Raw genomic sequence first — 27,539 nt, 5'->3', positions numbered from 1 at the left:
ATTTTTTTTAAAGATTCAGGAATAATTCATTTAGTGAAAGCGATTAATGTTCTTTTGAATGAGAAAGAAAAGTCCACAATTAAAAAATATTCTTCCGCCACGGGCGTTATCCGTCTCAAACTCCACATCACACGGACGTGGCCCGTCTCACCGACTGTGCAGCGAAAATCTTGATAAAATCCCACAGAAGACAGTGAAATTGCCGCTTTATTCGAAGAGCATACAGAATAAGAAGATGGTATGATATTGTTAGCTATAATTTCATTAGTAGTAAACAAATGGTGTTTGTCGTTTATTGAAATGTCTCTTACAAGGTAAATAATCAAGCCTTGAAGTGAAGTGAACTTTTTCAAATTATGAAAATCTTGCTGGGTGACACTGACAGACGTCGACACAGTGTGAGTGCAGTGCAGTGAATAAGTGATCATTGGTGTTCACCTTTTGTTTTGCCTTGTTGGTGTTTTACTGTTCATGTGTTAGGAGGTCAGTTTTTTCATGAGTAAAGTAGATTAATCATTAACACCAAAAGCCAAACAATGCCCAACGTGTAGACATCTGGCAGCTGTCTGTTTCGAGGAGTTTTTTAACATTTTTATTTTTTTTAAATTTCTCCTCGTTATCTTGCAGCCTAAGTTTCTTGGGCTCGAAACAGTAGGCGCACGGCCTATATGGGAGACTGTCTCCCATGACTGAGAGAGATTACCTCCAATATCAGAGACTTTTTAAAGAATTTGGGTATCCAATTTCAGAGACCAATTTCCTTTGTTTACATTTGCTGCAAAAAGATTAGCTTTACTTTAAAAATTCACTGTCTACTTTTGTTTTGAAAAGGATTTTTGTTGTCATCCACACACAAAACAAATTGGCTGCTGACCTCACTCAGTGAGACAAAATTTTAATACACTTTTGTTAGTGTTGTTTCTTTGTTCTTTTGCAAAGCAAGTCTCCAATATGGGAGATTATCTCCCATTTGGAGATAATCTCCCATATTGGCCGTGCGCCTCTACTGCCAAAACAATTTGAAACGGTTCAAAACAGTCTTCAATGGTCTTACCGGAAAATGGTCTTTCAGACAGTGGTCTTTTAGCAGTCTTTCAGCGGTCTTTCAATGAATTTTCAAAGGTATTAATAGTCTTTCAATGATCTTTCGTCAGTCTCTCAAGATTTTTGCGGAGATCACTGTAAGACTCATGAGAGATCATTCAAAGACCAGGCAAAGTCCATGGAAAGAATTCTGAAAGATCACTCGTTGCATAAAAGAATTCTGAAAGACCATTGAAAGATCTCTTTAGGACTAGTCTAAGACCAGTAAGATAAGAAATATCCATCAGTCTTTCAGAGTTCTTTGAGGGGTCTTTCTGAGCCATTCCACAGAGATAACAAATTTCAGTGATCTTGAAAACCGCTGTAAGACCTCACTAATTTCAAGTCTTTCAGAGGTCTTTCAATGGTTTCCGTTCTGTGGAATGGGGGCCTTTTGGGTTGACCATGCAAAATCTCCCCAAAGGGGTTCATCGATTTTTGTCTTTATTTCATAAAGATATTTGAAAAGAACTGTACCAAAATGAAGATTATAATTCCCTTTTGGCCTGAAATGCACCAAAACAGTGAAAAATAAACTTAAAAGGGGGAAAACAGTGAATTGTTTCGGCTGTCGCACAATTTCACTTCCCTGTTTTATCCGAAATTAATAACTAAATATATGGCAATTGAGTCCCCTGTACAGATCACGCTAGAACTTTGATCTCGGTATTTGGTGAGTGGAGCCAACAGAGTTCAGTGGGACAACCAACATACATGTAACAGAGACCGAAGCTTTTGGTCTACCAGACTTGTTTAAATTGATAATAATAGGGTGGCTGCACACAGAGACAAAAATGTCGCACTTTCCACTGCATTTACACAGCCAAAAATGGTCATGGTTTTGAGGTAAAAATCAAAGTTTAACGCATTTCTGACACATGATCCTGTTATCCAAATTTAATGATTTTGGTATCAAATTAAAGAGAAGAAAATGCTCCAAATAACATACTCAGTTTACATTTGGATTCTACAATGATTTTGATGTGGCATTAAGAAAGGAAGTTCAAAGTCTTGTATCTCGTATTTTTGTAAACTAGTGGGTTTTTGTAGTATTGATAATGGCAAATCCAATGAAAATACTATTTTTTCACCTTTTTTTAGGATCAAGTGTCAGAATTGATTTCAAAATACCCTTCCCCCACTACCCCAGAATGCCCAATGCAAAACTGCACACAAAGTACATGTATCTGCACTCTGTGTGTGGTCGTGTGTTTCAGCTGTGTGTGTGTTGTGACAAATTATACTACAGAGCCTATTGGGAGCATTTGGTGGAATTTCATTCGAAATTCATTTGGTTATTTCTCAAAATCGATTCGGAATTACTATGAAATTTGGTAGATTTCTATTTTTCACTATTTTCATCAAGATCTGAAAAATCAGACAGTATAATAAAGTGGTTGATGAGATGGAAAAATCTTGCAGTCTCCCTAATAATAAGTCCCGAAATGTCACTCGGTTATGTCGGTGTTGAGGCCACTTTAGTTTAGTACTACTTTAGTTGTCAATATTTTTCTAACGTTGTCGTTGTTTTAACTCAGTCATGACTCGTGTCATTGTCAGAATAGGTTTTGGACATGTTGGTAGAAGACGTGACATGTTACGTAATTGTTGTGCTCATTGGCCCATTGTCAGTGCGCAAACTTTTTTCCTGGGTCCCGTAACACAAAGGTTAGCAATTAATCGCACACTTGAATTTCACGATTGATTGTACATTGTAGTCAATGGAATCAATCGGAAAAGAAAGATTCTATGATGATTGCAAAGCTTTGTGTTATGAGCCCCAGATTTATTTATTTATTTATTTATAAGTCTTTTTTTGTAGGGTGGCTCCATCAGTAATTGATACACTGTTGTCCTTGGAGGCCCTACAACAAAAATACAAACATATAACAAACATAAGTATAAACAGTGTACAATGTAAGTTGAAACGAACAAACTGTAAAGAAAAGAACAACACAAGGGGCCAGTTTATAAATTAAAACTATTATAACGCCAAAATAAAAGACTGAATGAGGATTCGGATTGAGCATTTCATATGAAAATAGGTAGATTGTTCCAAATGAATGCACCAGCAAAAGAAAAACTTTGTTTGCCCATTTCTGTTCGAACTCAAAATTTGAGGGCAAAATCAATCCTGTGCTTTGTGCACTACGAGTACGAATACTATGTACAGTTTCAGATTTTTTAAAGATACTTCAAAAATAGGCTGAATTTTGTTTAAGAAAACAGAAAATATCATTTTACATTTCAAATATTTCCATCTATCTTCAGTGGGAACCCATTTCAGTTTGTTTAAATTAATTTGGGTAGGAGTTCTTGAATTGGTCCCAAAATTACCCTGGCCATTTTTTTTGTGTTTTTTATCTTTTGTGTTCTGAGCACAACTTGGCCAGGCATTATTACAGTATTCAAACAAAGGTAAAATCAATGCATTAGCAAGGAGTTTTAATCCTTCCAGAGGTACATTGTAAGTATTTACTTGAACGACCAAGTAATGCTATCCTCGATCCTATTTTTTTTACTTGTTTTTGTCACATCTTTCCAATTTAATGATGGATCTAGCCAAACTCTTAAGTATCTGTAAATGTAAACCTGTAAAATTTGCTGTTGGTTAAAGTTTAATGGAAATATTTTTCTCAAGTTTAGTCAATTTCATTTGTGAACCACAGTGATGCCAAGTTCAAAGACCAGCTATGCGTGAGATTTTTTGTGAATCTGAGTGAGATCACAGACATTGTGTACAATGTATATGGGGATAGGCTGTGATAGTGTTGTGAGACAGAGATTTGAGGGGATGAACAAGAGTCCAAAATGCTTGAGTCCCACGCATAACGCGTGAGACTTGGTTGCTCTGGAACCAAATAACATGAATTCAGTTTTCTTTGTATTCAATGTGAGATTGCTGTCTTTTACCCATTTGTATACTTGTTTTAAATCAAAATTAAAGGCTGATTCAATTTCTTCGCTGCTTTGACTACTAAAATACAGAACAGCATCGTCTGCGTATAGCATCACTTGGCATTCGGATACCACGTTTGGAAGGTCATTTACCATAATAGTGAACAATAACAGGCCCAAATTGGCGCCTTGTGGTACACCTGACACAGTGGTACCCCAATCAGATTCATATTTCCCTAATACCACTTTTTAACTTTAGCTGTCTTCCACTCATCTGGTAGTTTGCCTGAACGTAAAGATGAGTTGAAGAATTTGGTAAGGTGTGTATAAATTACAGGTGCAGCCATTTTTAGAAGTGCACCGCTTATCTTATCAAGACCAGGCGATTTATGTGTTTGTAATCTTCTTAACTCATTTAACACAAAATCATCACTTATTTCATCAAAAGTGAATGCAGTAGGCAGTGATTGAAAATATCTACCAACATCACCATGACTAATGTGTGAGTCATGCTTACTTTAATGAAAATGAAATGTTCGTCAAGTTCTTTCACAATAACAGATTTCTCATTTTGAATAATTCCAATCTTCAAACCGTGAATATCGTTAACGGTTATAGATCTATTTTAGTTTCAGGGTTGGTCGGACTGGAAAATAGTGGTGGTACATGTAAATATAGCCTCAATAAATCTTTAGGAAGCTGGGAAATGTAGTTAAAACTGCAGGGATATACTACACATTATTATACTTCTCGACTATTTTCAGGTATTGCACAGGTGTTTCTCAAGCATATTCTAGCATTTCCCTGCATTTACATGTGTCTCCTAGAATTTCCCGCCTGGGCGGATGATAACTTAATTTCCCAGGAAATTCCTAACCGTGCTTTGTCTCCATTGCATTATGGCCCCTTTTTTTTTTATAAAATGCCCTTTCTCACCTTTCTGTCTGTTGTCCTTTTTCCATAGGTGCTGTTAGCAGCTGCCATTTGCACGAAGAGCGGGAAGGCCCTTGTTTCCCGCCAGTTCGTGGAGATGACCAGATCTCGTATCGAGGGGCTCTTGGCGGCGTTTCCAAAGCTGATGAACACGGGCAAGCAGCACACGTTTGTTGAGACTGAAAGCGTGAGATACGTCTATCAGCCTCTGGAGAAGCTCTACATGCTTCTCATAACTACAAAGACCAGCAACATCCTTGAAGACTTGGAAACTCTTAGGTTATTTTCCCGTGTGGTAAGTACAAAGAGTTGGTAATGATATAGAGTCGAATTTCAATGTCCATTGGCATGCTGAATAAAAGGCATTGCTGCAATGGTCAAATCTGGGGCCTGTTGCAGAAAGAGTTGCATTTAAACGCAAGCCATAAAATCAATGGCAAGTCCCAAATGCGCGCTGTTAATTGGTTGAAAATCAAGTTGCGCATGATTTTTAGAGTTGCGAGTGATTGCAACTCTTTCTGCAATGGTCCCAGGAGAGGTAAATAGGTGCAGTATGTACACATTCAATGCACATATACATGTAGTAATATATTGCGCTATTGCGCAATGTCAAAATTTACTTGCCTGACCAAGCAAGCTGATGCTTCACAAAAGTTATGTAGCACCCTGGATGAATATTACTGACAGTCATCCTGTAGGGTTGGCAAAACTTGGCATTTATGCACATCGTGCATCTGTTCTATATATTACCTCTTTTAAGAAATTTATAACACTACGTGGCACATATGAAATTATGTCTTTGATCTTTTGGATTACTACTTTGTACTTTCAAAGGTTGGCAGCTCTGATTATATTTTTAAAAAGTTTTATCTCTATCTCCTTTCCAGATTCCAGAATACTGCAGAGCAATGGAAGAAAGTGAAATCCTTGACCATTCATTTGAACTTATTTTTGCCTTTGATGAAATCGTTGCCCTTGGCTATCGGGAGAGCGTGAACCTAGCTCAGATCCGTACATTCACAGAGATGGACTCGCATGAAGAAAAGGTTTATCAAGCTGTCAGAGAGGTGGGATTTTCTTCTTTTATTCTTCTTTTCTCTTTTTTTTGGAAGGGGTGGGGGTATCATGGTCCCCCGGTCCTGTTACAGTTAACCCTTGGCACACTTATGTTAAAGTTTTGCACATTCGTACAATTAAATTCAACAATCGTATCATTTAGTTGTCCTGGTGGGTGTTTCATAAAGCTATTTGTACATGTAAGTTAAGAACGACTGGTGATCCTTTCCTGTGGAAAATGGTATATTAATTGACGATGGTTAAGCGCATTAGAAGGTTCACCAGTCGCTCTTAACTTTCGAACAGCTTTATGAAACACCCACCAGCTTACATTAATGATACTAGAGAAGCAAATGAATGTGTTGGCTAACATGTGGTACATATTGGTATCAATGGTACAATTTTACAATTTTCATTATTTTCCCCCAGAATTAATTAAGCATGCAAATTGATATTAAATTGAATTAGATTAATTGCTAGAGGGTATTCATTTGTCTCGCAATCTACTATGGTCAACAAGGAAATTCGTGATCACTCTCGCAAAAAGTGTTCACTGGCTTTCTAGGAAATTCGTGATCACTCTCGCAAAAAGTGTTCACTAGCTTACAAGTTCACGAGCTTTCGAGTGCCGCTGCAACTCTTTATCAAGTGACGAAAATTGTCCGATATCGTACTCTATTTATACTAATCTCCAAGACCGTACGCACAAATGCGAGAACAATAGATTGGCCAGTGAACACTTTTTGCGAGAGTTATCACGAATTTCCTTGTTTACCATAGTAGATTGCGAGACAAATGAATACCCTCTAGCGATTATTTCAATCCGCAATAATGAACGTATTTAGTATTATTGAATTAGATTGTTTAATAATTGTGATGTTAATTGTTTCGCAGTCTCAAGAGAAAGAAGCTAAGCAGAAGATGCAGCAGCGAGCGAGGGAGCTCGCCAAACAGAGGCAGGAGGCCATGAGGTCAGGCAAGAGAGGGTATGGCAGCGGGGGTTATGGGTCATCAAGCTCGTCAGGGATGTCATCGATGTCCAGCTCGATGACAATTGTCACTCCGGAAAAACCTATAGAACCATCAAAGCCTATCAAGTGAGTGTACTTACAGGAAACCGAAACCCAAGACGAGAAGTAATCTTATTGGAAAGAGTAAAATAAGAGAAACAATTTAAAAAAGTTTCATCAAAATTGGTTATGAAATAAGCAAGATATGGACGTTTACAAAGTCAAGATTCTTGTACTTTCTATGGGGATCCTCAAATTGGAAAACATGCTTCAATGTGGCTGATTTTGTGGACAACTCTCCATTTGTTTTTAACACAATTTTTCAGATTTCCCACTTTATTCTACATATTTCACATTATCTCTTCCTGACCTTGACATATGCGGTGTGAATTATATTTTCCTGTTACATATGTTGTACTCAGAAGGAGGCAAGATGCAATTTTTGCAAAATTGTGTACAAAAACAAATTGGGAGTTGTCCACAAAATCAGCCATTTTGAAGCACCTTTGCCAATTTGAGGATCCCCATAGAAAGTACAACATGAGTTTTCAAACTTCCATAACTTGCTTATTTCATAACCGATTTTGATAAAACTTTTTAAATTGTTCCTCTCATAATCTTTCCAATAAGATTGCTTCTCTTAGGATTTGGTTCATTCAACACAGATAAATTTAGATGTTACAGATTGCATTCTGCATGCTGAGAATCTTACTATAGGATTGGCCAGAATTAAGTCACATGATTCAGGGCGGTTTCCCCTTCAATCATCACTCACACCGATGAAACTTTTGTATTTCGCTGATCTTTTCAACGCATAGGGTCACAATGTATAATGAATTAGTTTGAGTACGTGCAAAATTAACAGGTCATTGCTACTAGGGCTGATATCGATAACGTCTTTATTGATAGTCCTGTCGATTATTGCTTTTTTTTTGCCACTTAGTGATATCGATAACCTTTCTCTCTTTGTTGATAAAACTCGCATTATGTAGGGACAGAGTGATTTTCCGCAATTTCACGGAATTCACGGAAACGGCCCTTTGAAAGTGGCTTTTCAAACGGAAAATCACGAAAAACTTATTTTTCATCAAACTGCACAGAACAGCAACAGAAATTACTCCAAAATCTCAACACAAAATACTAGCCACAAAACACGATCTCACCCCTACTTCTAGGGACAGTGATTTTCCGTTTCAAAAAATTGCCTTTTCCATTTCAGAAAATCTCAAATTCCGTTTCAGCACGTCAGAAAACGGAAATTCCGTTTCCCCATAGACTTTGTACACACGGAAAAGTGACAATTCCGTTTCCACATTGAATAGCAAAATTACACGTACACTCGCACTAGTCCAACTTTGTATCTGCTACTGTACCAACAACACAATAGAATCCGTTCTAATCGGATCTATGCGGGTGTAAATAATATTTTTACAAAGACATTTAGCATGCATACATCCTCACCTCTCACATCTTTAGTATTATGTCACGGTGAAATGACTTTTCATCGATAATTTGGGTTTTTTTTTGACATCGTTATAATCAGTCAACGGCTTTAGCCGATCCGCCATCTTGGATTTTAAGACCACGATATCGTGCTGTTACATCTTCAAACGTAGAGGGCAGCAACACACGACCGTTCATAGTTGGAACGATCTTTGGTACAGTGCAATGAAGCCCAACCCGGCCGGCAGGCCGAGTATAGTATGTACGGGCGTGGGGTACTGTACAATCGAGTGTGCTGATGTCGGGTGCAGTCATGATTTGTGAATTGTCATGATTGTAGCGAAGTGAGATCGTGTTTTCTGGGGTTTTGTGGCCATTTAATATTCTCATTTGTTGTGATTTTGGAGTAATTTCTGTTGCTATTCTGTGTATTTTGAGGGAAAATGCGTTTTCCGTGATTTTCCGTTTGAAATGACACTTTCCGTTTCAAAAAGCATTTTCCGTGAATTCCGCCCGTTTTCCGCGATCGCGGAAAATCACTGTCCCTACACTTCGCTATTATTATAGCAAAGTTGGGGTGAGATCGTGAGAATCCAAACATTGTGACTGCACTCGACTCCAATCGATCGAGTTTAAAACATCACAAGCGCAAGCTCAACTAGAAGGCAGCTATCACACAGCCTTGTGGTGCTGCCCTCCACATTAGAAGATGTACAGCACGATACCAAAATGGCGAATAAGGGAATTACATTGACTGCTCAGAACGATGTCCTAAATGCCCCAAAATTATCGATAAAACTTCATCCAATCCTAAAATAATGCTAATAACGTGAAAGGTGAGGATATATTTATGCTAAATATGTTTGTTAAAAGATGCTTTGTAGTTATTTACATCCGATGAAAGCAAATTTTAAAGCATTCTTGGTACAGTGGCAGATACAAATTTTCACCAACCCGAGTATGTGACATTGCTATAATGCCTAAAAAATGCGTATTGATGTTCTTTTGTCGATAGTTATATCATTAACTCTTAACATGCCACGCACACTACTAACCCAATGCCACATTGCTAATCCGATGCTAATCCCCTGTGCCAGCCACAAAACCCCCCTGTGCCACATTGATTTTAGGATCGCGAGTCGTATTCACTCCTTCCAATAGTCATGATTACAATTGCTTGTAACTCTCTAACGATTAATTTATCCACAAAATATTGTGTAGTAAAGTTGTAGGAAATTTCATACTCCTTATAATGATGTCCTCATTATATGGATTGGTTATTATCTTTACCACTAAAATATGAGTTGTATCAAGTAGTTCCATTTTGTGGAGTGTTTTGTATGGATCAAAAACCTAGGTCTCTTCCCTCTCAGAGGCGGAGCCATATCTTGTAAAAAATGTAGAAATACTCGAAAAAGTCGAATGTAAACCGCGTAAGTTTATCTGTCAGAAAGCAGAGTTCGCACTGCACACAATAGTGCTAATTACGGCGTGCATGCGATGCGCAATACAATGTAAAACGGCGTAACAATGATTGTTATTCCGAATGTGCGCAGTCATGCACGAAGCAGGCGAGGGTAGGAAACAATGCAAGCACAAAGCAATCAATAGTAGGCGTGCGAGCACGAGTGTGGCATGTTATAGTAGGATACGTAGCGTGCACGAAGCACTCAATGAGTTAAGACATTTTTAGCATGATATCAACAAAGAATTTTCTCAACGCTAACAGCCCTAATTGTTACTCAATTTTTTTTGGCTCTCATCATTCTCTATCACGATAGCATAAGTTCTAGATGCACTAGCAGTAAAATATAGTGCAAAGTAAAAGTGCATTGCTCCTTGATTCTTTTGTTGCGACGGTAAATTCCTTTGTGAGGTCAAAATGAATCTTGCAAGAGGAAGATGTAGATCTTGCACACAGTTACATCCGCGTTGACATTAAAGAAGCATAATCATGCGACTCGATCAATTTTTTAAAGGTAACTTTGATATTTGAAGTAAAAGTTATTTCTTGTACAATATAGATTTCTTTGTTTTTTTTAAAGGTAACTTTGATATTTGAAGTAAAAGTTATTTCTTGTACAATATAGATTTCTTTGTTTATAGGGGTTCCCGCTGTGTGATGTAAAGCATGAGATCACCTCTTAATTTCAGGTGGTGAGGAAAACACATGAAGCTGGATGTACTCGCTTTCTTTCCCTAGCTTCCCTTAATTAGAGATAACTACATCCTGGTTGCTTTGAAAGTGATAGTTTCCCCATCACCTTCACCAAGAGTGATTATTTGCTTCATATCAATATATTTGACCCCCCCCACAGACACCAAAAATGAATTTTCAGTTAAATATCCTCACTTAAAAGAGGACATTTTCAGCTTTGGAATAAGATATTTCTCTCACTAATATTGGATGATCCTAACCCTTGATACAAAAAGAACAATGTTTTCTACCATGGATCGTTACTTTTCCGAAAGAGGGATTAAAATCGACTTCTCTGAAGAAGCACAGCCATACACTACTCTGCAAAGATGACCAATAGAAGATTAGAACTTAAGTCAAATTTTCCTAGGAGGGGTGTTCAAATTAGCTCCAAAGTTGAATATCCTCTTCATGATTATATAGAAATATTTCTGCAAGAGCTTAATCCAGTATTTGAGTAATTGGATTTCAAAATTAGACTAAAACTTGATACCATGGACAATGTGCATATTCAGAAAATTATACTGATAATTTTGTAATAATTTTCTGATAATTCTCTACCATGTAATTTTTATAATCACTTTTTTAATGGCATTTTTTTCCCCTCACAGACCATCGGGTACAGGCAAAGCCATGAAGCTAGGCAAGTCAACGAAGAGTACAGACATCTTTGTTGATAAACTCAGATTAGAAGGGGAAGAGGTCACATCAAATGCACCCAAGAGCAGACAATCCTCAAACGTCGCCAAAACCATAACACCTGCCAGTAAAACAGAAGGGTATGTATATAGCAATCATTTTAGGGGTACTCTGTGTCAGAAATGTCTAGTCCTAAGCTTACATATGTGCCAAAATTCATGAAGCTTTTTGTCAATGAATGATTTGATGAATTAATTTTGTTGTATTTCAGTGTTTATATTTAGAGAGCATCCAAAATAAATTGTGTGCTTTTATCACTGTTGCAAACTTGACATTAATTACTTGAGGTTACATCATTAATGAGCCCACTGTTCATTGACAGTAGTTAATAACAGTAGTCTCATACTTGTTAAATTCAACATTATTATTGCATGAAATATACTTAAACCAAACACATTTTCAAAACCGTATGTGTGAAATAGGGCCATTAAGCTTCTCTGTATTCTTTGATCCTCATTTAGAATTCACATAAGAGTGGAAGAGAAGATGACCGTCTCGACGGGTAGAGATGGAGGCCTCCAAACCTTTGATGTACATGGTATGATGACACTACGTATCTCAGACCAGAAATATGGAAAGATCAAGATTGGTGTAGCAAACAATGATGACAAAGGAGCACAATTACAGGTATAGTCTTTGTTTAAGTTTAAAAAGAATTGGGGGCTATGACCACCCCCTTCCCCATCAAGATTGGAATAGCAATCATTGACGTCAAAGTAGCACAATTACAGGTATAATCTTTGTTAAAGTTTAACCCTAAAAGGACTGGGGGGGATGATGCCCCCATCCCCCGACTCTTCGCACGATATTTCTGAAATGCAAAATGAAAGCACCTCAAAATTTTATGACTTTTTTTCTTTGAAACTCGCCCAAGTGTTGAGACCAAATTTGCAACATACGGATATAGCATTGTGACTATTTACGAGACAATGTCATGCCGAAAACGGCTCTTTTTTGTACTGAAATTCATTAAATGGTGAATATTTTTTTCATTCTTATTGGTCTGCTTAGTGATTTAGGGTTTAACCCTATCTAGGCCGGGGGGGGGCCTCGGAGGCCCCCCCCCTCAACAAATCGCGCAATATTTTTGCCGTGCAAAATTTTTTGACCGCGCCGCTCACTGACTTTTTACTTTCAAGTCTTGCGCAACTTTTGAGACCAACTTTGCGTCACCCGGGTACGTGGTTCCGAAATTACGCAACATTATGTAAGTGCATGTCAGACCGAAAATTGCTCAAAAACGTGATTTCGTGTACAAAGTCAATGCAAATTGTGTTTTCAACCAAAATTCATAAATGTATGATTATTTTTGGTTTTGCTGGTCTAAATGTATTTATTTTATGCTTTTTATGATCACAGAAGAGTCCCCAACAAATTTCATTGAAAAAAACAATGAAAAACAAAAGGTCAAAAAACAAAGAAATACATAAGAAATTGCAAAAAACAATAAAATATATAAGAAAATAATTTGATATCGCAATTTTCTTCATGTACAATTGTTAGGAACACCACAAAGAGTTTCTATACCAAAAATTAGTACATTTGGAGCTTTATTTAGGGAGTTAGAGGAAAAAGTATGATTTCGCATACTAATTACGCATAAATTAGCATAATCACTTAATAGCGATTCGCATGAAATAAATTACTATACAATCTTGTAGATTATGTCCCAGGCAACCCGCGTGCCAATTTTCGGCGCAATCGCGCGGTCGACGGCCGAGATCTTAGGGGGGGCCTGGGAGGCCCCCCCCGGCCATATGAACTCCCAAAATACCCCGGCCTAGATAGGGTTAATCTAATAATTGGTTTGTAATAATTTCCATTGAAAAAAAACAACGAAAAAAAAAGATGAAAAAACAAAGAAATAAGTTCTAAAAACAAAGAAATACATAGGGAAAAATTTGGCTTTCGCAATTTTCGTGAAAACATTTGAATTAGATTACAAAGATGACATCTGCAAAAAAGAAATTAAATTAGGTGTTTAATATGCAAATATGTTTTTCATGAATAAATTGCATATTTCATTTATAATGAATAGAGAAATAATTATTTTCAGAATATTTTTTATACTACCTTATAGTTTATGTGGTAAAGAATGTGCGTGTCGAATTTTGGCGCGATTGCGCGAACGACGGCTGAGATCAGAAGGGGGGGGGCATCATGGCCCCTCCCCCAGTCCTCAATACATCTCAAATAGCCCAGTCCTTTTAGGGTTAAAAAAGAATGGGGGCTATGACCATCCCCTTCCTGATCAAGATTGGAATAGCAATCATTGACGTCAAAGGAGCACAATTACAGGGATAATCTTTGGTCAAGTTTGATTTAAAAATACTGGGGCTATAATGATCCCTCTTCTCCAACCAAGATCAATTAAAGAACCAGTGATGGTCTAGTGGTTATGACTCATCCTTGAATCAGAGGGACGTGGGTTCGAACTGTATTTTGTGATATTTACTGAGGGGGAACATCCTCTGTAAACAAAATACTCTTCTCATGAGGGTACTGCACAAGTTGTACATAATCTATTTATAATGAAGAGACAAATAATTTTAGGAGATTGCCAGATACAGGGTTTGATATGCATGTTCTATGGAATTGTCAATGTTTGAAAAAAAAAATTATGTTTATAATGCATTGTTCTTGCTGGTTCTAAGACTTCTAATATGTAATAGTTGGTGCCAAATAATAGGCATTTAAAAAGACATTGTATTAATTCACCTCCTTGCAGACACATCCCAACGTGGACAAGAAATTATTTGCATCTCAATCATACATTGGCATGAAGATTCCTGACAGACCGTTCCCCGTTAATAACGACGTCGGTGTTCTGAAGTGGAGACTCCAATCCTCAGATGAGACATTGATCCCCTTATTAAGTGAGTATCCTTTGTTTATGATTAATTAGAAATAGATCTTGACTTTGATCTTGATGTTGTTGATCAGGATTCCCTCAGTCATGGAAAATCCTGGAAAAAATTTGTGGTCAGGGAAAAGTCAGGGAATTTGGAAAATTTGTGGATAGGCGTGGAAAAGTCCTGGAATTGTATTTACCTCTTGACTTCATAGTCATATGGCAGCTTTCCAGTTTGTCGTGTTACCCAACTCTCATTTTTCCCTGTTTTGTGAAATCCCAACTCCTGGAATCCTGGACGTCACAGGATGTCATGGAAAGCAACAATTTAGTCATGGAATTCTGTTTTCAAATTTCTGTGGGAATCCTGCTGATGTACAAATGTGTGGTCTGGCTCTTCTATACATTTTAGGCAGAAATGCTTTGAGTTAAAAACACAAATCAATTAAAACATTCCCAATGAATAGAATCGAAGGTTGATCCTGTTCCTTATTGCTTATTCAAGCCCAACACAGTCCAAGATCTTATCGTGACCTGGTCCTGTAAGATTAATTTAGCAGTTAGAGCATATTAACTGCTCATGGCTAGATTACTCCTCAGGGAGTGGAGATGTGCACACATCAGATGCAGGCAGGTTAGAATCCATTGACTGGGTAATTTATCTTTGAAGCCCTTAGAAATGTCATTCCGATGTGATAAGTGCTATATAAATGAAAATTGTTATTATTCTTATTTTTTTTACTCTTTTGTCTTCTGCAGTTAACTGCTGGCCATCACCCAACAATGAGGGCGGTTGTGATGTGAATATAGAATATGAGCTCTTACAAGAAGATATGGAACTTCAAGATGTGGTCATCAACATACCTGTGCCGTAAGTTGACAATATCTGGACAATTCTTATTGATTTTACATTTCTATATTTTTAGGGTAATGTCACTTTTCTTTAGGGCTTATATTTTTCTACACAAAGAGAAAAAAAAAATTAAATGGTTACACCCATTTTCAAAGGCCAATGGAAGGGCCATTTGGGTAATTCGATAGGGCATCCACAGTTGTGGCCTTCCATGGCCACAGATTATTCAAGACCAGTGCAAGGGGATTGTAATTTTATTGTTTTCAAGGTTTGCTGTCCTGTGTCGACTAAGAATAATCGATTTGATGTTTCATCTTGACTATATTGATACACATTACAATGTCATTTTAGACAAGCATCCAGTTTATAATGGTGCAATTATTTACTTAATTCAAAATTGCATGTGTATAGCATATATTCTACCAAACATAATGGATCATATTTATGCAAATATCTCATATTTATGATTAAAATTGCAATAGGTAATACAAACAGGATTGAAGACAAAATTAAAATGAGGAAAGAGAAGGTGTTCATCTTTATCTTTGTCAAGATTTTTTCTTCTATGCTCATTTTCGTACAAACTTTTTTAAATTTTTTTTTATTGATTTAAATTTAATCACTGGGTGGTATTCTGCTAATAAAACTTAAGTTCAACCCTAGTCTAAAATATAAGTTTAAAGGGGAATCCAACCCAAATAAAAACTTGTTTTTATAAGGAAAAGAAAAATCAGACAAGTTGATAGGTGAAAGTTTGAACAATATTGGACAAACAACAAGAAAGATATGAATTTTTAAAGTTGTAAATATTGGTAATCACTATACCCATGGAGATTTCAAATTGGCCGCATATTGGATGTCATAGTGATGTAAGGCAAGGACTACTCTTCCATGTACTCCAATACATATTATGGCTAAAATGTCATTTTTCCCAAAAGTTTTATTTCAAATTATATTTTTCTTTCATGAGGACATAAAACAATATACTACATGGGTTATATTTAGATTACTGCCCCAGGGGAATGGGTACTTAGGAGAAAACCACAAATCCCTGATAATAAAGTACATGGCCTATGGGAAAGTTGTCCTTGCCCCTTGTCATAATTTACTTACCCAGTTGCCAATTTGAAATCTACATAGTATTAGTGATCTCAATTTCAAAGCAGCTATAACTTTCTTATTGCTTGTCCAATTTCTTTCAAACTTTCACCATTCTGTTTAATTTATTTTTCTCCTTCCCAACACAACATTTTATGGCCAAGGCTGGATTCCCCTTTAAACCGCACTTCTATTTCATGGAAATTATTATGTACTGGTACCAGTTCATTAAACTTTATGATATTCTTGTATTTTCACATCCTTCCAATTTCACAACTGACTTCATTTTTTCAGTAGAATAAGAATAATTGTCAATTGGTGAATAAGTTGACAACTGGCATTCCATAAAAGTGTGATCTAAGTTAATCCAGGTTTAATTAAAGGGGAAGTTCAGCCTGAAGAAAACTTTGTTGTAAAAATAGCAGAAAAAATAGTAAAAAATATTGGTGAAGGTTTGAGGAAAATCCATTAAAGAGTAAGAAAGTTATTAGTGTTCAAAGTTTTGGATTTGTGACGTCATAAACGAGCTGCTGCCCCATGTGTTATGTAATGTAAAATGCATGAATTTCAAATTTTGTATGGTTCCTGATGACTTAATTTTGTTTTCTATTCATGATCGGGTGTGAAATGATATGTCTATTGATATACAAAAGGTTCAGTGAAAACCATTCATAATTTTCTGAGAAAATGACATTTCATTGTTTTTTTACCATTCATTATGTAGGATTGCTGCTCGCATATGACGTCACAAATCAAATAATTGAAATTCTAATAACTTTTTAATTACTTGATGAATTTTTCTCAAACCTTCGGCAATATTTTTTATTATTTTTTCCGCTATTTTTACAATAAACTGTTTGTCAGGGTGAACTTCCCCTTTAAATATAACAATATATCTTTACTCCCTTCTTATCACAACAGATCTGGTGTTGGCGCTCCGAAGGTTAGCGAGGTAGATGGTAACTACAAGCACGATTCAAGACATAACATGCTAGAGTGGAGCTTGCCCGTTATTGATACCAGCAACAAGACCGGTAGTATGGAGTTTGCTATTGCTGGTCAACCCGATGATTTCTTCCCCATTACTGTCAGTTTTATCTCCAGGAAATCATACTGTGATATTCAGGTTAGTTCTGAGCCGCTCTATTTTTATACGGTTAGGCTTGTTCACTTGCCTTGAATGTCATGTGTTAGATCATCTCATGTCGTGTAGAGACCTTGCAGAGAAATTCAGTGTAATTAAAATGACACTGTAATCTAACCATTTGTTTTGACGTACATGTTCATGTATATTATTAATCCTTGATTACGCTGTATGCGATATGCATGTCAGTGGCGGATTCAGGCGGGGGTGTATGGGATTCCTGCCCCCTGCGTCCCATGTTTTAAGAATGATGCATTGAAGATACAAATAAGTAGGCCTATCTAAGAAAGCAGTCATCTGTGGCCCTTAATTTTCAAATTTGCTCCTCATGCTCATCTGTTTTGAAATCATCTATCACTGTATGGTACCAGAGTGACATTTTTTTGTTTTACACATGAATGTAAAGAAAGCCTGGTTCATTGAGCATGGACAGTAATAATAGGCCTAACCTATTTTTGCCTCGTGTGTCTTCTTGATGAGGAAGGAATTCACAGAACCTTAGTTAGGTCCTTTCTTGTTACACTGTCTAAAAGGCAAACACTTTGTTCATTAACTCGAAGGTCTTACCAAAACTGTAGTTTGGCTTAATAGACTGACAGTACAGTGCAATCTAATGGTTTTGTGTGTGTTTGGGAGGGGGATGGAGCACACAGGAGTGTTTCATGAGTCATCAGTGATTTTCACTGACATATTTTTGTCTGAGCCAATCACATTCAAGGATTTCAGTAGCTTACAACACTTATCAGTGAAAGTAAGTGGTTATTTGTTTCATGAAATGCATTCAGGTTAGCCCAGAGAAAAACGATTTCCCATTCTGTCATTCCATCTTTCTACTAATTGTTCTTTGATTGAAAGTGAGTTAATGCTCTTTTCCGTTTGTCCATGTTGTTCTCTTCATACATTCTTTTAACTATCTGCCTCTTGTCTCTTAATATCTGTTGTTCGCAGTGATTGTCTCCCTGTGTCTGAATCCTAAGGCCCGTATTCTGAAGTCGGGTTTAACCCTAAAAAGACTGGGGGGGGCTGATTCAGCCCCCCCCTCGACATTTTTCGCGATAAATCCGCCGCGCAAAATTTTTTGACCGTGTCGCTCGCTGACTTTTTACTTTCAAGTCTCGCGCAACTTTTGAGACCAAAATTGTGACCCCCGCGTACGCGGTTCCGAATTTACGCAACATTTCGTAAGTGCATGCAGACCCAAAATTACTCAAAAACGTGAATTTGTGTACAAATCCAATGCAAATAGTGTTTTAAGCCAAAATTCATAAATGTATCATTATTTTTCCTTTTACTGCTTAAAATAGATTAATTTTATCTTTTTTATGGTCAAAATAAAGTCCCTGACAATTTCCATTGAAAAAACAATAAAAAACAAAAAGTCAAAAAACAAAGAAATACATAAGAAATTTAGAAAACAATAGAATACATAAGAAAATAAATGTGATGTTGAAATTTTTTTTGAATAAATTTGATCAGATGGCTATCTAGATTATGTGAAACAAAAATTAGCATTTCAGGGGCATTATATTATTAATTAGAGCAAACTTATGATTTTACGCATAAATTAGCATAATTAATGAGACATGAGTTTTTTTGCAGAATTTGATGTTATAGTTTTGTAGATAATGCCATGGGTAACGCGTGTGCCAATTTTCGTAGCGATCGCGCGATCGACGGCCGAGATCATAAGGGGGGGCTGAATCAGCCCCCCCCCCAGTCTTCTTAGGCGTTGAAATAGCCCAGTCTATTTAGGGTTAACTTTAACTCAGGTATAAAGTTGTGGTTTAAGTATGGATAGCCAATTGTTACATAAATCACTAACTGTAGGGATATCATATTTCAGCCCATTTTGGTCTCAAATCATTCATAATTATCTAGGAAGTATAAATAGATGATTGTCTTCACCATCGATGAATCAGGAAAGAACACAGTAAAAATAAGAAACGTACAACTTAATGCAAATTTTGAAACTTTTGGCTTCCCATAATTTTAGCACAGAGTTAGACCATGGTTTAAAGTTAAACCTGACTTCAGAACACGGGCCTCTGTGTCTTCCTCTCTAAACCTGCCTGTCACTGTCTTGTCTTGCTCTCTCTCTCTCCTCTGTCTGTGTCATCCCTCTAGCTCTCCATGTCTTTATCTCTCTTCCCCTCTTTATCCTCCCTGTTTCTGTCTGTCTCGCTCTATTTCAACCATACACACAAACGTATGCACTGCCTTTTGTATCTCTTACCCTCTTTTATTTTTGTCTCCACTTTCTTACTGTCCAGGTTGAGGATGTCTTAGCAGTTGAAAGTGACCAGCCAGTCAAGTTTTCATCGGACGTTGCCCTTCTTGTGGACAAGTATGAAGTTGTATAAGACCCAGACTCTCCACATATCGAAATGTAATATTGCCCATCATATATTGTACAGGAGTCACTTTTCTTGTACCATGTAACCCAAACAATCAAGAGTTCACAGTTGCCGCTACTGAGTGCCAGTGGGATAGTGGCAGAAACTATTGGCAATCATTAGGATCATAGACTCTTGTATTTTTTGCTCTTTTTCATATGGGTCATCTTCAGAATTCTTTGAAGGGTAGTCAGGGCACTGTGTCATTAACCCTCAATTTGGACGGTCATGACCCTGGTCCTGAGTTATGAATACTACGTTGAAATAGTCTCATATTCCCATATTTCAAGCCCCAGCGGTTCCTTCCTCTGGTACCTGGCCTTGCTGATGTTGTCTAGCTTCTGTGTCCCACAGAAGAAAAGGTATTGCAATATACGTTTTCTGTATTTGTGTGGTATTGCGATGTACTTTGTTGAAGAGTGCACATTATGTCTCGATTGTCATGTAATTATAATTATTACATGCATGCTTCAAGATATACAGGTTTATCGTTTATTCCAGACTCCAGGAGGATGTGATGGCAATGGTATTAGGTATTTTACAGCATTCCAGTTTAAAAAGAACACTGATTGATTGTAATTAACAATGTATTCATTGCACAGGATTAAGTATGTATGCCACTTTACTGAATCCTTATCAAGTAATAGATTGCAACACATTAATGTGTGTCTCTAGTCTTTTCTCTGCCGTCTTTTAACTCTTTGTTCGCCGTGCACAGAATCCCCTATTGCCGGATTAATTCTGTGGACACCAGAAATGGGTGCTCTGGATTTGCATGCGTAGTTGACATGGCTGTAACGTTTTTATGCTTTTTCCTACAGAAAAATGTTCTACAGTAAAGTTGTAGAGTATGAAATTAGCTTTCTATTGATGTATATTTTCTAAATGTTTGCTCATGTTTAGAAGATATATCTCTAATCAATGGAAACCTTCAAGTTTCAATTTGCAAACTATAAGTGTACAGGCTATTCATTCCCAGATTTTTACAAAATATAAGAACAAGCTACTTATAACCCCTTTGTCAAAGAATAATAGCACAGGCCCAATACTCTAAGCCTAGGCTATTTTTTTTTCAATGGCAAGGCAAGAAGTGCAGCTTAGGGAGCTTAGCTTTTGTGATTGATAGCATTGTATAAATCAATGTAATCAGATTGTCGTGAGATTTGTGCCGATCGGCGTACTTGGCGAAGCAGCAAGTTTGCCATCGGCGAACTCGGCGGACAAAGAGTTAGTCATATCCAACTCAATGGAGAGCTGTATGAAACATGCTTCAAATGTGGGTCCTCTTTCATGAAGCACTGTATACATGGCAAGGAAGAAGCTTCTGTTAAAAGCTTCTGAAATCCTGTAATTTCATTGGACGAGAGTAAATCTGACATACTTAAACTAGTTCATGACAAAAGGCCTCCTTTATTGATTCTGATTTTTAGGGTTATATGGTACAAGGACTTCTGTTATTTTTTTTTCATTTGTGTAAATAAATATTAGAATAATATTATCATATCAATTGTAGTATTGTACTTTACTTCATTCCAAAACTAAAGTAAATGTACTTCATACATTGACCTTTTTCATATTATTTCTTAATTTATTGAGTTCCAGGATGTGAAAGGAAAGATTTATGTTTCAACATGCTGGGTTTCTTAATTGTTTTTCTTAAAAGCATGATTTTCATGTTTGAAGAAAAGAAGTAAGTCTTTGGGTTTTTCCTCGGGGGCACAGTTATTGACAAATACTGTATGTGTAAATAAACTAAATATATGAACACAATAGTAGGGACTGTTTTGTGTTCTGCTACAGAAATATTAATTATTCAATTGAAAATATTTTCCCATATCATGGCTGTCTCGTTATTTCTCCAGTTTCTTTTGTATTTCTTCTGATTATGTTTAATTCAATTCCGCCATTGTTCCTATTCAACTACTGTAAATGATATATAGAGGAGATAGGAACGTACTTGTCGGTTTGTCTAAATAACCTTTGTATGAAGTGATGTACTTTGCTGATATAGACGTGGATATAGTCCACACATATTTGTGTCATAATTTCTGTTCAAATTATTCTATCAATGAAAATTTGTATTAAAGGTCTACATGTAAAATACCCATGGTCCAAAGTAAATGTGTCCTTTGATACAAATCCTAAAGGGATAGTCCGGGCTGAAAATATTTATAACTAAAGAGTAAAATTCACTGACCAAAATGCTGAAAATTTTATCAAAACCATACAACAAATAGCAAAGTTATTGAATTTAAAGTTCATCAATATTTTGTGAAAAAAGTTATATGCACGTCATGAATATTCATTAGGTGGGCTGATGATGTCATATCCTCTTTTTCCTTTTTTTAAAATGTTATTACATGGAATCATAATTGTTTCATTTTTCATACATGTGTAAATGAATTGTCTCCATCATGATGAAATAAGTTGCTGCAATAAATAACTAATGCAGTTAATTAGTTGTCAATCCAAAATCCAATTGTTTTAGTTCTTGGTAGACACATTTTGAATAAACCTGATTTAATGTAATAAAATGCAAAAGAACAAGTGGGGATATGACATCATCAGCCCACCTAATGAATATTCATGAAGACATGCCAAGAACCGTTTCACCAGAATAATGCAAATATTTAAAATTCAATAACTTTGTTATTTGTTACCTGATTTTGATCAAATTTTCAGCATTTTGCTCTGTGAATTTTACTCTCTTTATTGAGATATGAATATCAGATGGCCAGCAAGGACTTTAATCTGAAATGATCTATTCTTTCAAGAAAAAAAGTTATGGTTGAGCATATTGGTATCCATGTCACTAACAAAACATCTCTTTTTTACACCACAAGGGTTCTAAAGTTGGGTTGATATTTCTTGCCCATCCAAACTGTTCATGAATTTCACAGAGGAAACCTCTGTCTATCCGGTGTGGGTGAAAGCGTGTTTTAAGTTGAAATTTTTGTGGGTGTGTATGTGGAAGTGAGATTTCTCTCAATTGCCTCAGGTTTGAGGGTGCATTGTGTGTTTGTGTGTGTGCATGATGGTGGGTGGTGTGTGATAGAGATGGTGAAATTAGGTGTGGAAGTAAGATCATTGTTATGGGTCAGAGGGTGTGGGGGAGGGGAGAATTTGCATTGTGTGTGTGTTTATGCGAGAAAGATGATGAGATTTATGTGTGTGGAAGTGAGAGCATTTTTCAGGGTTTGAGGGTGTGGGGGAGAGGGTACATTGTGTGTTTGCATGGATAGAGGCAGTCTGTGTATATGGGTGTGGGTTATGGAGCAGTTTGTATTTTAGGTGTAAAGTTTGTGTGTGTGTGTGTGTGGAGATTGCACTCAATTGCCTTGGGGTTTGGAGTGTGTGGGAGCGGGTGTATTGTGTGTGCGTGTGAGGATGTAAGGGTGTGTCTGTGTGTCAATGTGAGTGTGATGGAATTGATGAAAGTGGTTGTGGAAGTAAGATCATTGCTAGGAATCGAGGGTGTGGGATGTGAGGGAGCGGGTGTGTGTGGGTGTGTGTTGTATGAAGGAGAGAGAGAGAGTGAAAGTAGGTTATGGAAGTGAGGACCATTGTTTTGGAATTGAGGGTGTGGGGGAGAGGATGTATCTACTGTGTATCAGAATGTGTGAGGCAGGTGGTGAAAGTGGGTGTGGAAGTGAGACCATTACTTAATCATTTAGGGGAGAGGGTGTGCGTGTTTGTGTGGGTGGGTGTGTGTGTGTGTGTAAGAGAGAGAGAGAGCTGGTGAGAGTGAGTTGAGGGAAGTCAGAGCATGGTAAAGGTTTGAGGGTGTGTGGACACCTATGTATTGTGTATCCACGTGTATCTGTGTTTAAGAGAGAGAATCCCGCTGCTACACACACACACCCCCAAACACTCACGTCCACCAAACACCCATTATACACCCGCGCACACAGACAAGCTATGTATAAACGACAAGGATGTATAAGGGTGAACAACTTTCTTTTGCTTAAAGGAGAATGAAACCTTTGGAACAAGATAGCTTGTGTGAAAACAGAAAGACCAAAGAAACAGATCAACGAAAGTTTGAGAAAAATCGGACAAATAATGAGAAAGTTATGAGCATTTGAATATTGCGATCACTCATGCTATGGAGATCCTCACATTGTCAATGCGACAAAGATGTGTGATGTCACTTGTGAACAACTCTCCCCATTACTTTAGTATATATTTCACTTAAACTGCTTCTTTTATCATATCTATCAGTAGATCATGCGTTCTTTCTATAGGGGGCATGTAATACACATTTTTAAAGAATACAACATTGATAAAGAGTTTGTATCAACATAGGAAAAAGCAAAAAGAGACATTTTGGGGTAGTTTTATAGTCCATCAAAGGGAAATTTGTTCACATGTGACATCACACTTCCTTGTCGCACCGCCGATGGGAGGATCTCCATAGCATTAGTGATTGCAAAATTCAAATGCTCATAACTTTCTCATTAATTGTCTGATATTTCTCAAACTTTCGTTGTTCTTATTCTTTGATATTTCTGTTTCGACACAAGCCTACTTGTCCCAAAGGTTTCATTCCCCCTTAACAATCAATGTAATAAAAGGAGGTTGAAAGGGGTCCATTTTACAATCGATGATTTCATAAGTGGTATAGGTGTGGTAGGCAGATGTGCGCACAATAAAATTATCAGCAAACTGACAGATTTTCCCATGAGGAGATGTCAAGTTCAGAACTAAGATTGGCTGTGGTAAACAACGGAACTAAAACATATAGGCCCGTATTCTGAAGTCGGGTTTAACTTAAACTAAGGTTTAAAGTTGTGGTGTAAGTATGGATAATTGTTACATAATCACTAACAGTAGAGATATCATACTTTCAGCTCATTCAGCTCTCAAATCATTCATAATTGTGTACGCTGTATAAATAGATGATTTTCTTCACCATCGATGAATCAGGAAAGAGCACAGTAAACATAAAAAGCATAACAATTTTGATACTTTTGGCTTCCCATACTTAAACCACAACTTTAAACCTGAGTTTAAGTTTAACCCGACTTCAGAATACGGGCCATAATCATAATAAAAACTATTGTTGATACTCCCTCCCTACAGCTGCATTTCACCTCTTTCCAATGGCAGGATCTATGAGTGTAGGTCTACCAAGGGGGGGGGGGTAAAGATATGATGATGCCAGCCTTGGGGCACCACTTCAGCTGTCAGTGGACCATGGGAAATTTCATAAGTTGAAAATTAATTTTTTTTTTGCAGTGCACTGATGGGAACGGTTTCGTGCTGGAAAAACTTTTCAATACAAAATATAGGGCTGATGTTTGAATGTTTGCATGGTGGTATGAACAATCGTTGAAGTAGTTTATGGTACACCATGTGTAAAGCCCTGGAAGGACTGAGATATAACGAAAAGTGGGTAGAAATTGAGGTAAATTGGAAAGGAGAGAAAGTGGAGGTTTGAACGTAGAGCATTCTTTTCGAGATGGATGTAGTCCTTAAAAGGAATGTAAAACAGAAGAGGTGGTAACCCGAGTAGTCGGCGGGCTTGAGTAGGTGAGAAAAGAAGGCTGGCTTGGGTAGGCACGTAGAGTGGTAGCAGGAGAGTAGACTCGACGTTTCGGGCAGGTTGACTGTCTGTCCGCCTTCAGGAGACGGACAGTCAACCTGCCCGAAACGTCTTTCCAGGACTTTTCACATGGTGTACCGTAAACCTGTTCCGCAAAAATAGGGCATTTTGGATACATTTCTACTATTTAGCATACCTACCAGATTTCCAAGGGGTGCTGCCTATGATGAATAACACATCCAGCGCCTCAGGTAAATTATGGGGGGGGGGGTAGGTCCACCTCTTCCCACGGCCACGAATCTTTGGCATTTAAGATGTTTTTGTAAAATTAGAAGTTAACATATCTTTGAAATATAAAGAGAAGATGCAATTAGCCCTCTGTACCGCCCCTAACACCCCCCCTCACTCCTGTATCGTTTTCCCTATAGGACACACACAAGTAATTCATCCGGGAACAATGCATTTCAGACAAGCGTAATAGTTTTGTATATCCAAATAAACCCCTCAAAAAAAGTTTGGAAATCCCAGTTTGGCCATTAATTTCTTCCAACTCCCAATTTTACACAATGCATATTTGATATCATTCAAAAGATCATCTAATTATCTTTAAGATGATACCATGCCTGTTATGATCATGCCATCACGAAAAGGGCAGGATTCAAAAGTGTTAGATGAGGTCTGAATTGAAAAGCTGCAAAACGAGCAGAAAAAGTCATAAAAGGGTCAATACAGAACATGATTCTTTTGTCTGTGTCATTAGAGATGAACATCCATTCAAATCAAGCCCCTGTTTCTGTAGTGATCGATGGTTCTGTGAGATAACACGGTTTAAAATATCTATGCATGTTTGTTTGTTTGTTTGTTATGTGTTTGCTTGTGCAGAGGTGTGTTTGATTCCATGTTAATGTTGATAAGATGCATTAAAAAATTAGAATAAACCGCTGAGAAAATCTTTCATCACCACTGAAAAAAAGCAGTGACTTTCAATATTGTGTCATTTTGCAACTTTTGAATTTTGACCTTGCTACACATTTCAAGGCACTGCACTTCCATGTGAACCATAATCATATCATGTAGGCAGAGGCGTCGATCCTGGGGGGGGCGGTCGCCCCACCAATGAAAATATTGGGGGGGGGGCAAACATATCGTTTTGCCCCCCCCCCCCAATAATTCCGTATAAGTGCAAAAATGAAATGAGATTGTAATGTTACAAAGAAATCAGCAAGCGAGATTGAGATACACAACTCGTTCTTTATTCAAAATCGTGCTTAAAATGTCAGCTTTTCCAATTGGAATGTAAAAATTTTCAACTCGCGCTTCGCGCTCGCATTATTTCTTGAGCAAAAACCCATACTTTTCATGATTAAACAGGTGAATAGAATGTCCTGTTTGCAGGTTTAAACCTCAAAAGAACTCCCACATCGATTTGCAATAATCTTGTTGGATTTTAAACTCCTTTTTTTCATATCGAAATATCGAAAACTTCAGCTCGCGCTTCGGGCTCGCATTGATTTGTTTGTGAGATATCCTCTTTCTCATGACATATTTATATATATATTATATATATATATATATAAATATATATATATATATATATATATATATATATATATGTGTGTGTGTGTGTATGTGTGTGTGTGTGTGTGTGTGTGTGTGTATGTATAGGCCTGTGTGAGTGTGTGTGTGTTTGGTTTTTTGTTTTGTGTGGAACGTTGATTCATGATTTTGCCCCCCCCAATCTGAAAAATGGGTCGACGCCCCTGCATGTAGGGTATCATTTTAAAGAGAATTAAATGTTCCATTCATCAATGTTAATACACATTGATATTTACTAAAACTGGGGAGGGATTATAGATCAAAGTGAAATTTCCAAACTTTTTTTTGGAGGAGTTTATAAATGATAACATGAATTTCACGCTCATACTCTTTCATAAATGGACATGTTTTAAACTCGTTTTACGGTAATTGCTGTCCCAAATACGTTTCCGGTTTTTCTCCCTGTGCACTGCTCGAAATTGAGATTAGTTTCAGGTCTCAATTTGTTCGATCTGGACAAGTACCTAATTTTATTTTGCTATAAATTCACCTCTATGAATTAAAACGAAATGTGTACAATGATTGATTTTTACATATTTTTTGATGAGCCGAGATTCAACACGTGATCGAATGTGGGCGCGTCGAGGTCTAGTGGTTCTGACTCGCCTTTTAAACAAAGGGTCGTGAGTTCGAATCCTAGCCATGGCGTGTTTTCCTTCAGCAAGAAAGTTATCCACACTGTGCTGCACTCGACCCATATGTGAGGTAAATGGGTACCGGTAGGAAGAAATTCCTCAAAA

At 37.2% G+C, this 27,539-nt stretch overlaps 1 protein-coding gene across 1 annotated transcript; it reads left to right on the top strand.

Moving 5' to 3' along the window:
* Positions 1 to 43: 43 nt before the first annotated feature.
* Positions 44 to 21,761, top strand: LOC121419812 (coatomer subunit delta-like). The gene is made up of 10 exons (XM_041614274.1): positions 44 to 238; positions 4,946 to 5,209; positions 5,802 to 5,981; positions 6,865 to 7,067; positions 11,232 to 11,399; positions 11,781 to 11,946; positions 14,048 to 14,195; positions 14,930 to 15,041; positions 17,043 to 17,247; positions 19,536 to 21,761. The coding sequence occupies exons 1-10, from the start codon at positions 59 to 61 to the stop codon at positions 19,623 to 19,625; spliced, it is 1,716 nt and encodes a 571-aa protein (XP_041470208.1). The 5' UTR covers positions 44 to 58; the 3' UTR covers positions 19,626 to 21,761.
* The last annotated feature ends 5,778 nt before the right edge of the window (positions 21,762 to 27,539 follow it).

Source organism: Lytechinus variegatus, chromosome 8 (genome assembly GCF_018143015.1).
Source record: "Lytechinus variegatus isolate NC3 chromosome 8, Lvar_3.0, whole genome shotgun sequence".
In the NCBI taxonomy this organism is placed as follows: domain Eukaryota; kingdom Metazoa; phylum Echinodermata; class Echinoidea; order Temnopleuroida; family Toxopneustidae; genus Lytechinus; species Lytechinus variegatus.
Note: the sequence above shows the minus strand (reverse complement) of the source record. Positions and strands in the feature narration are given on the sequence as shown.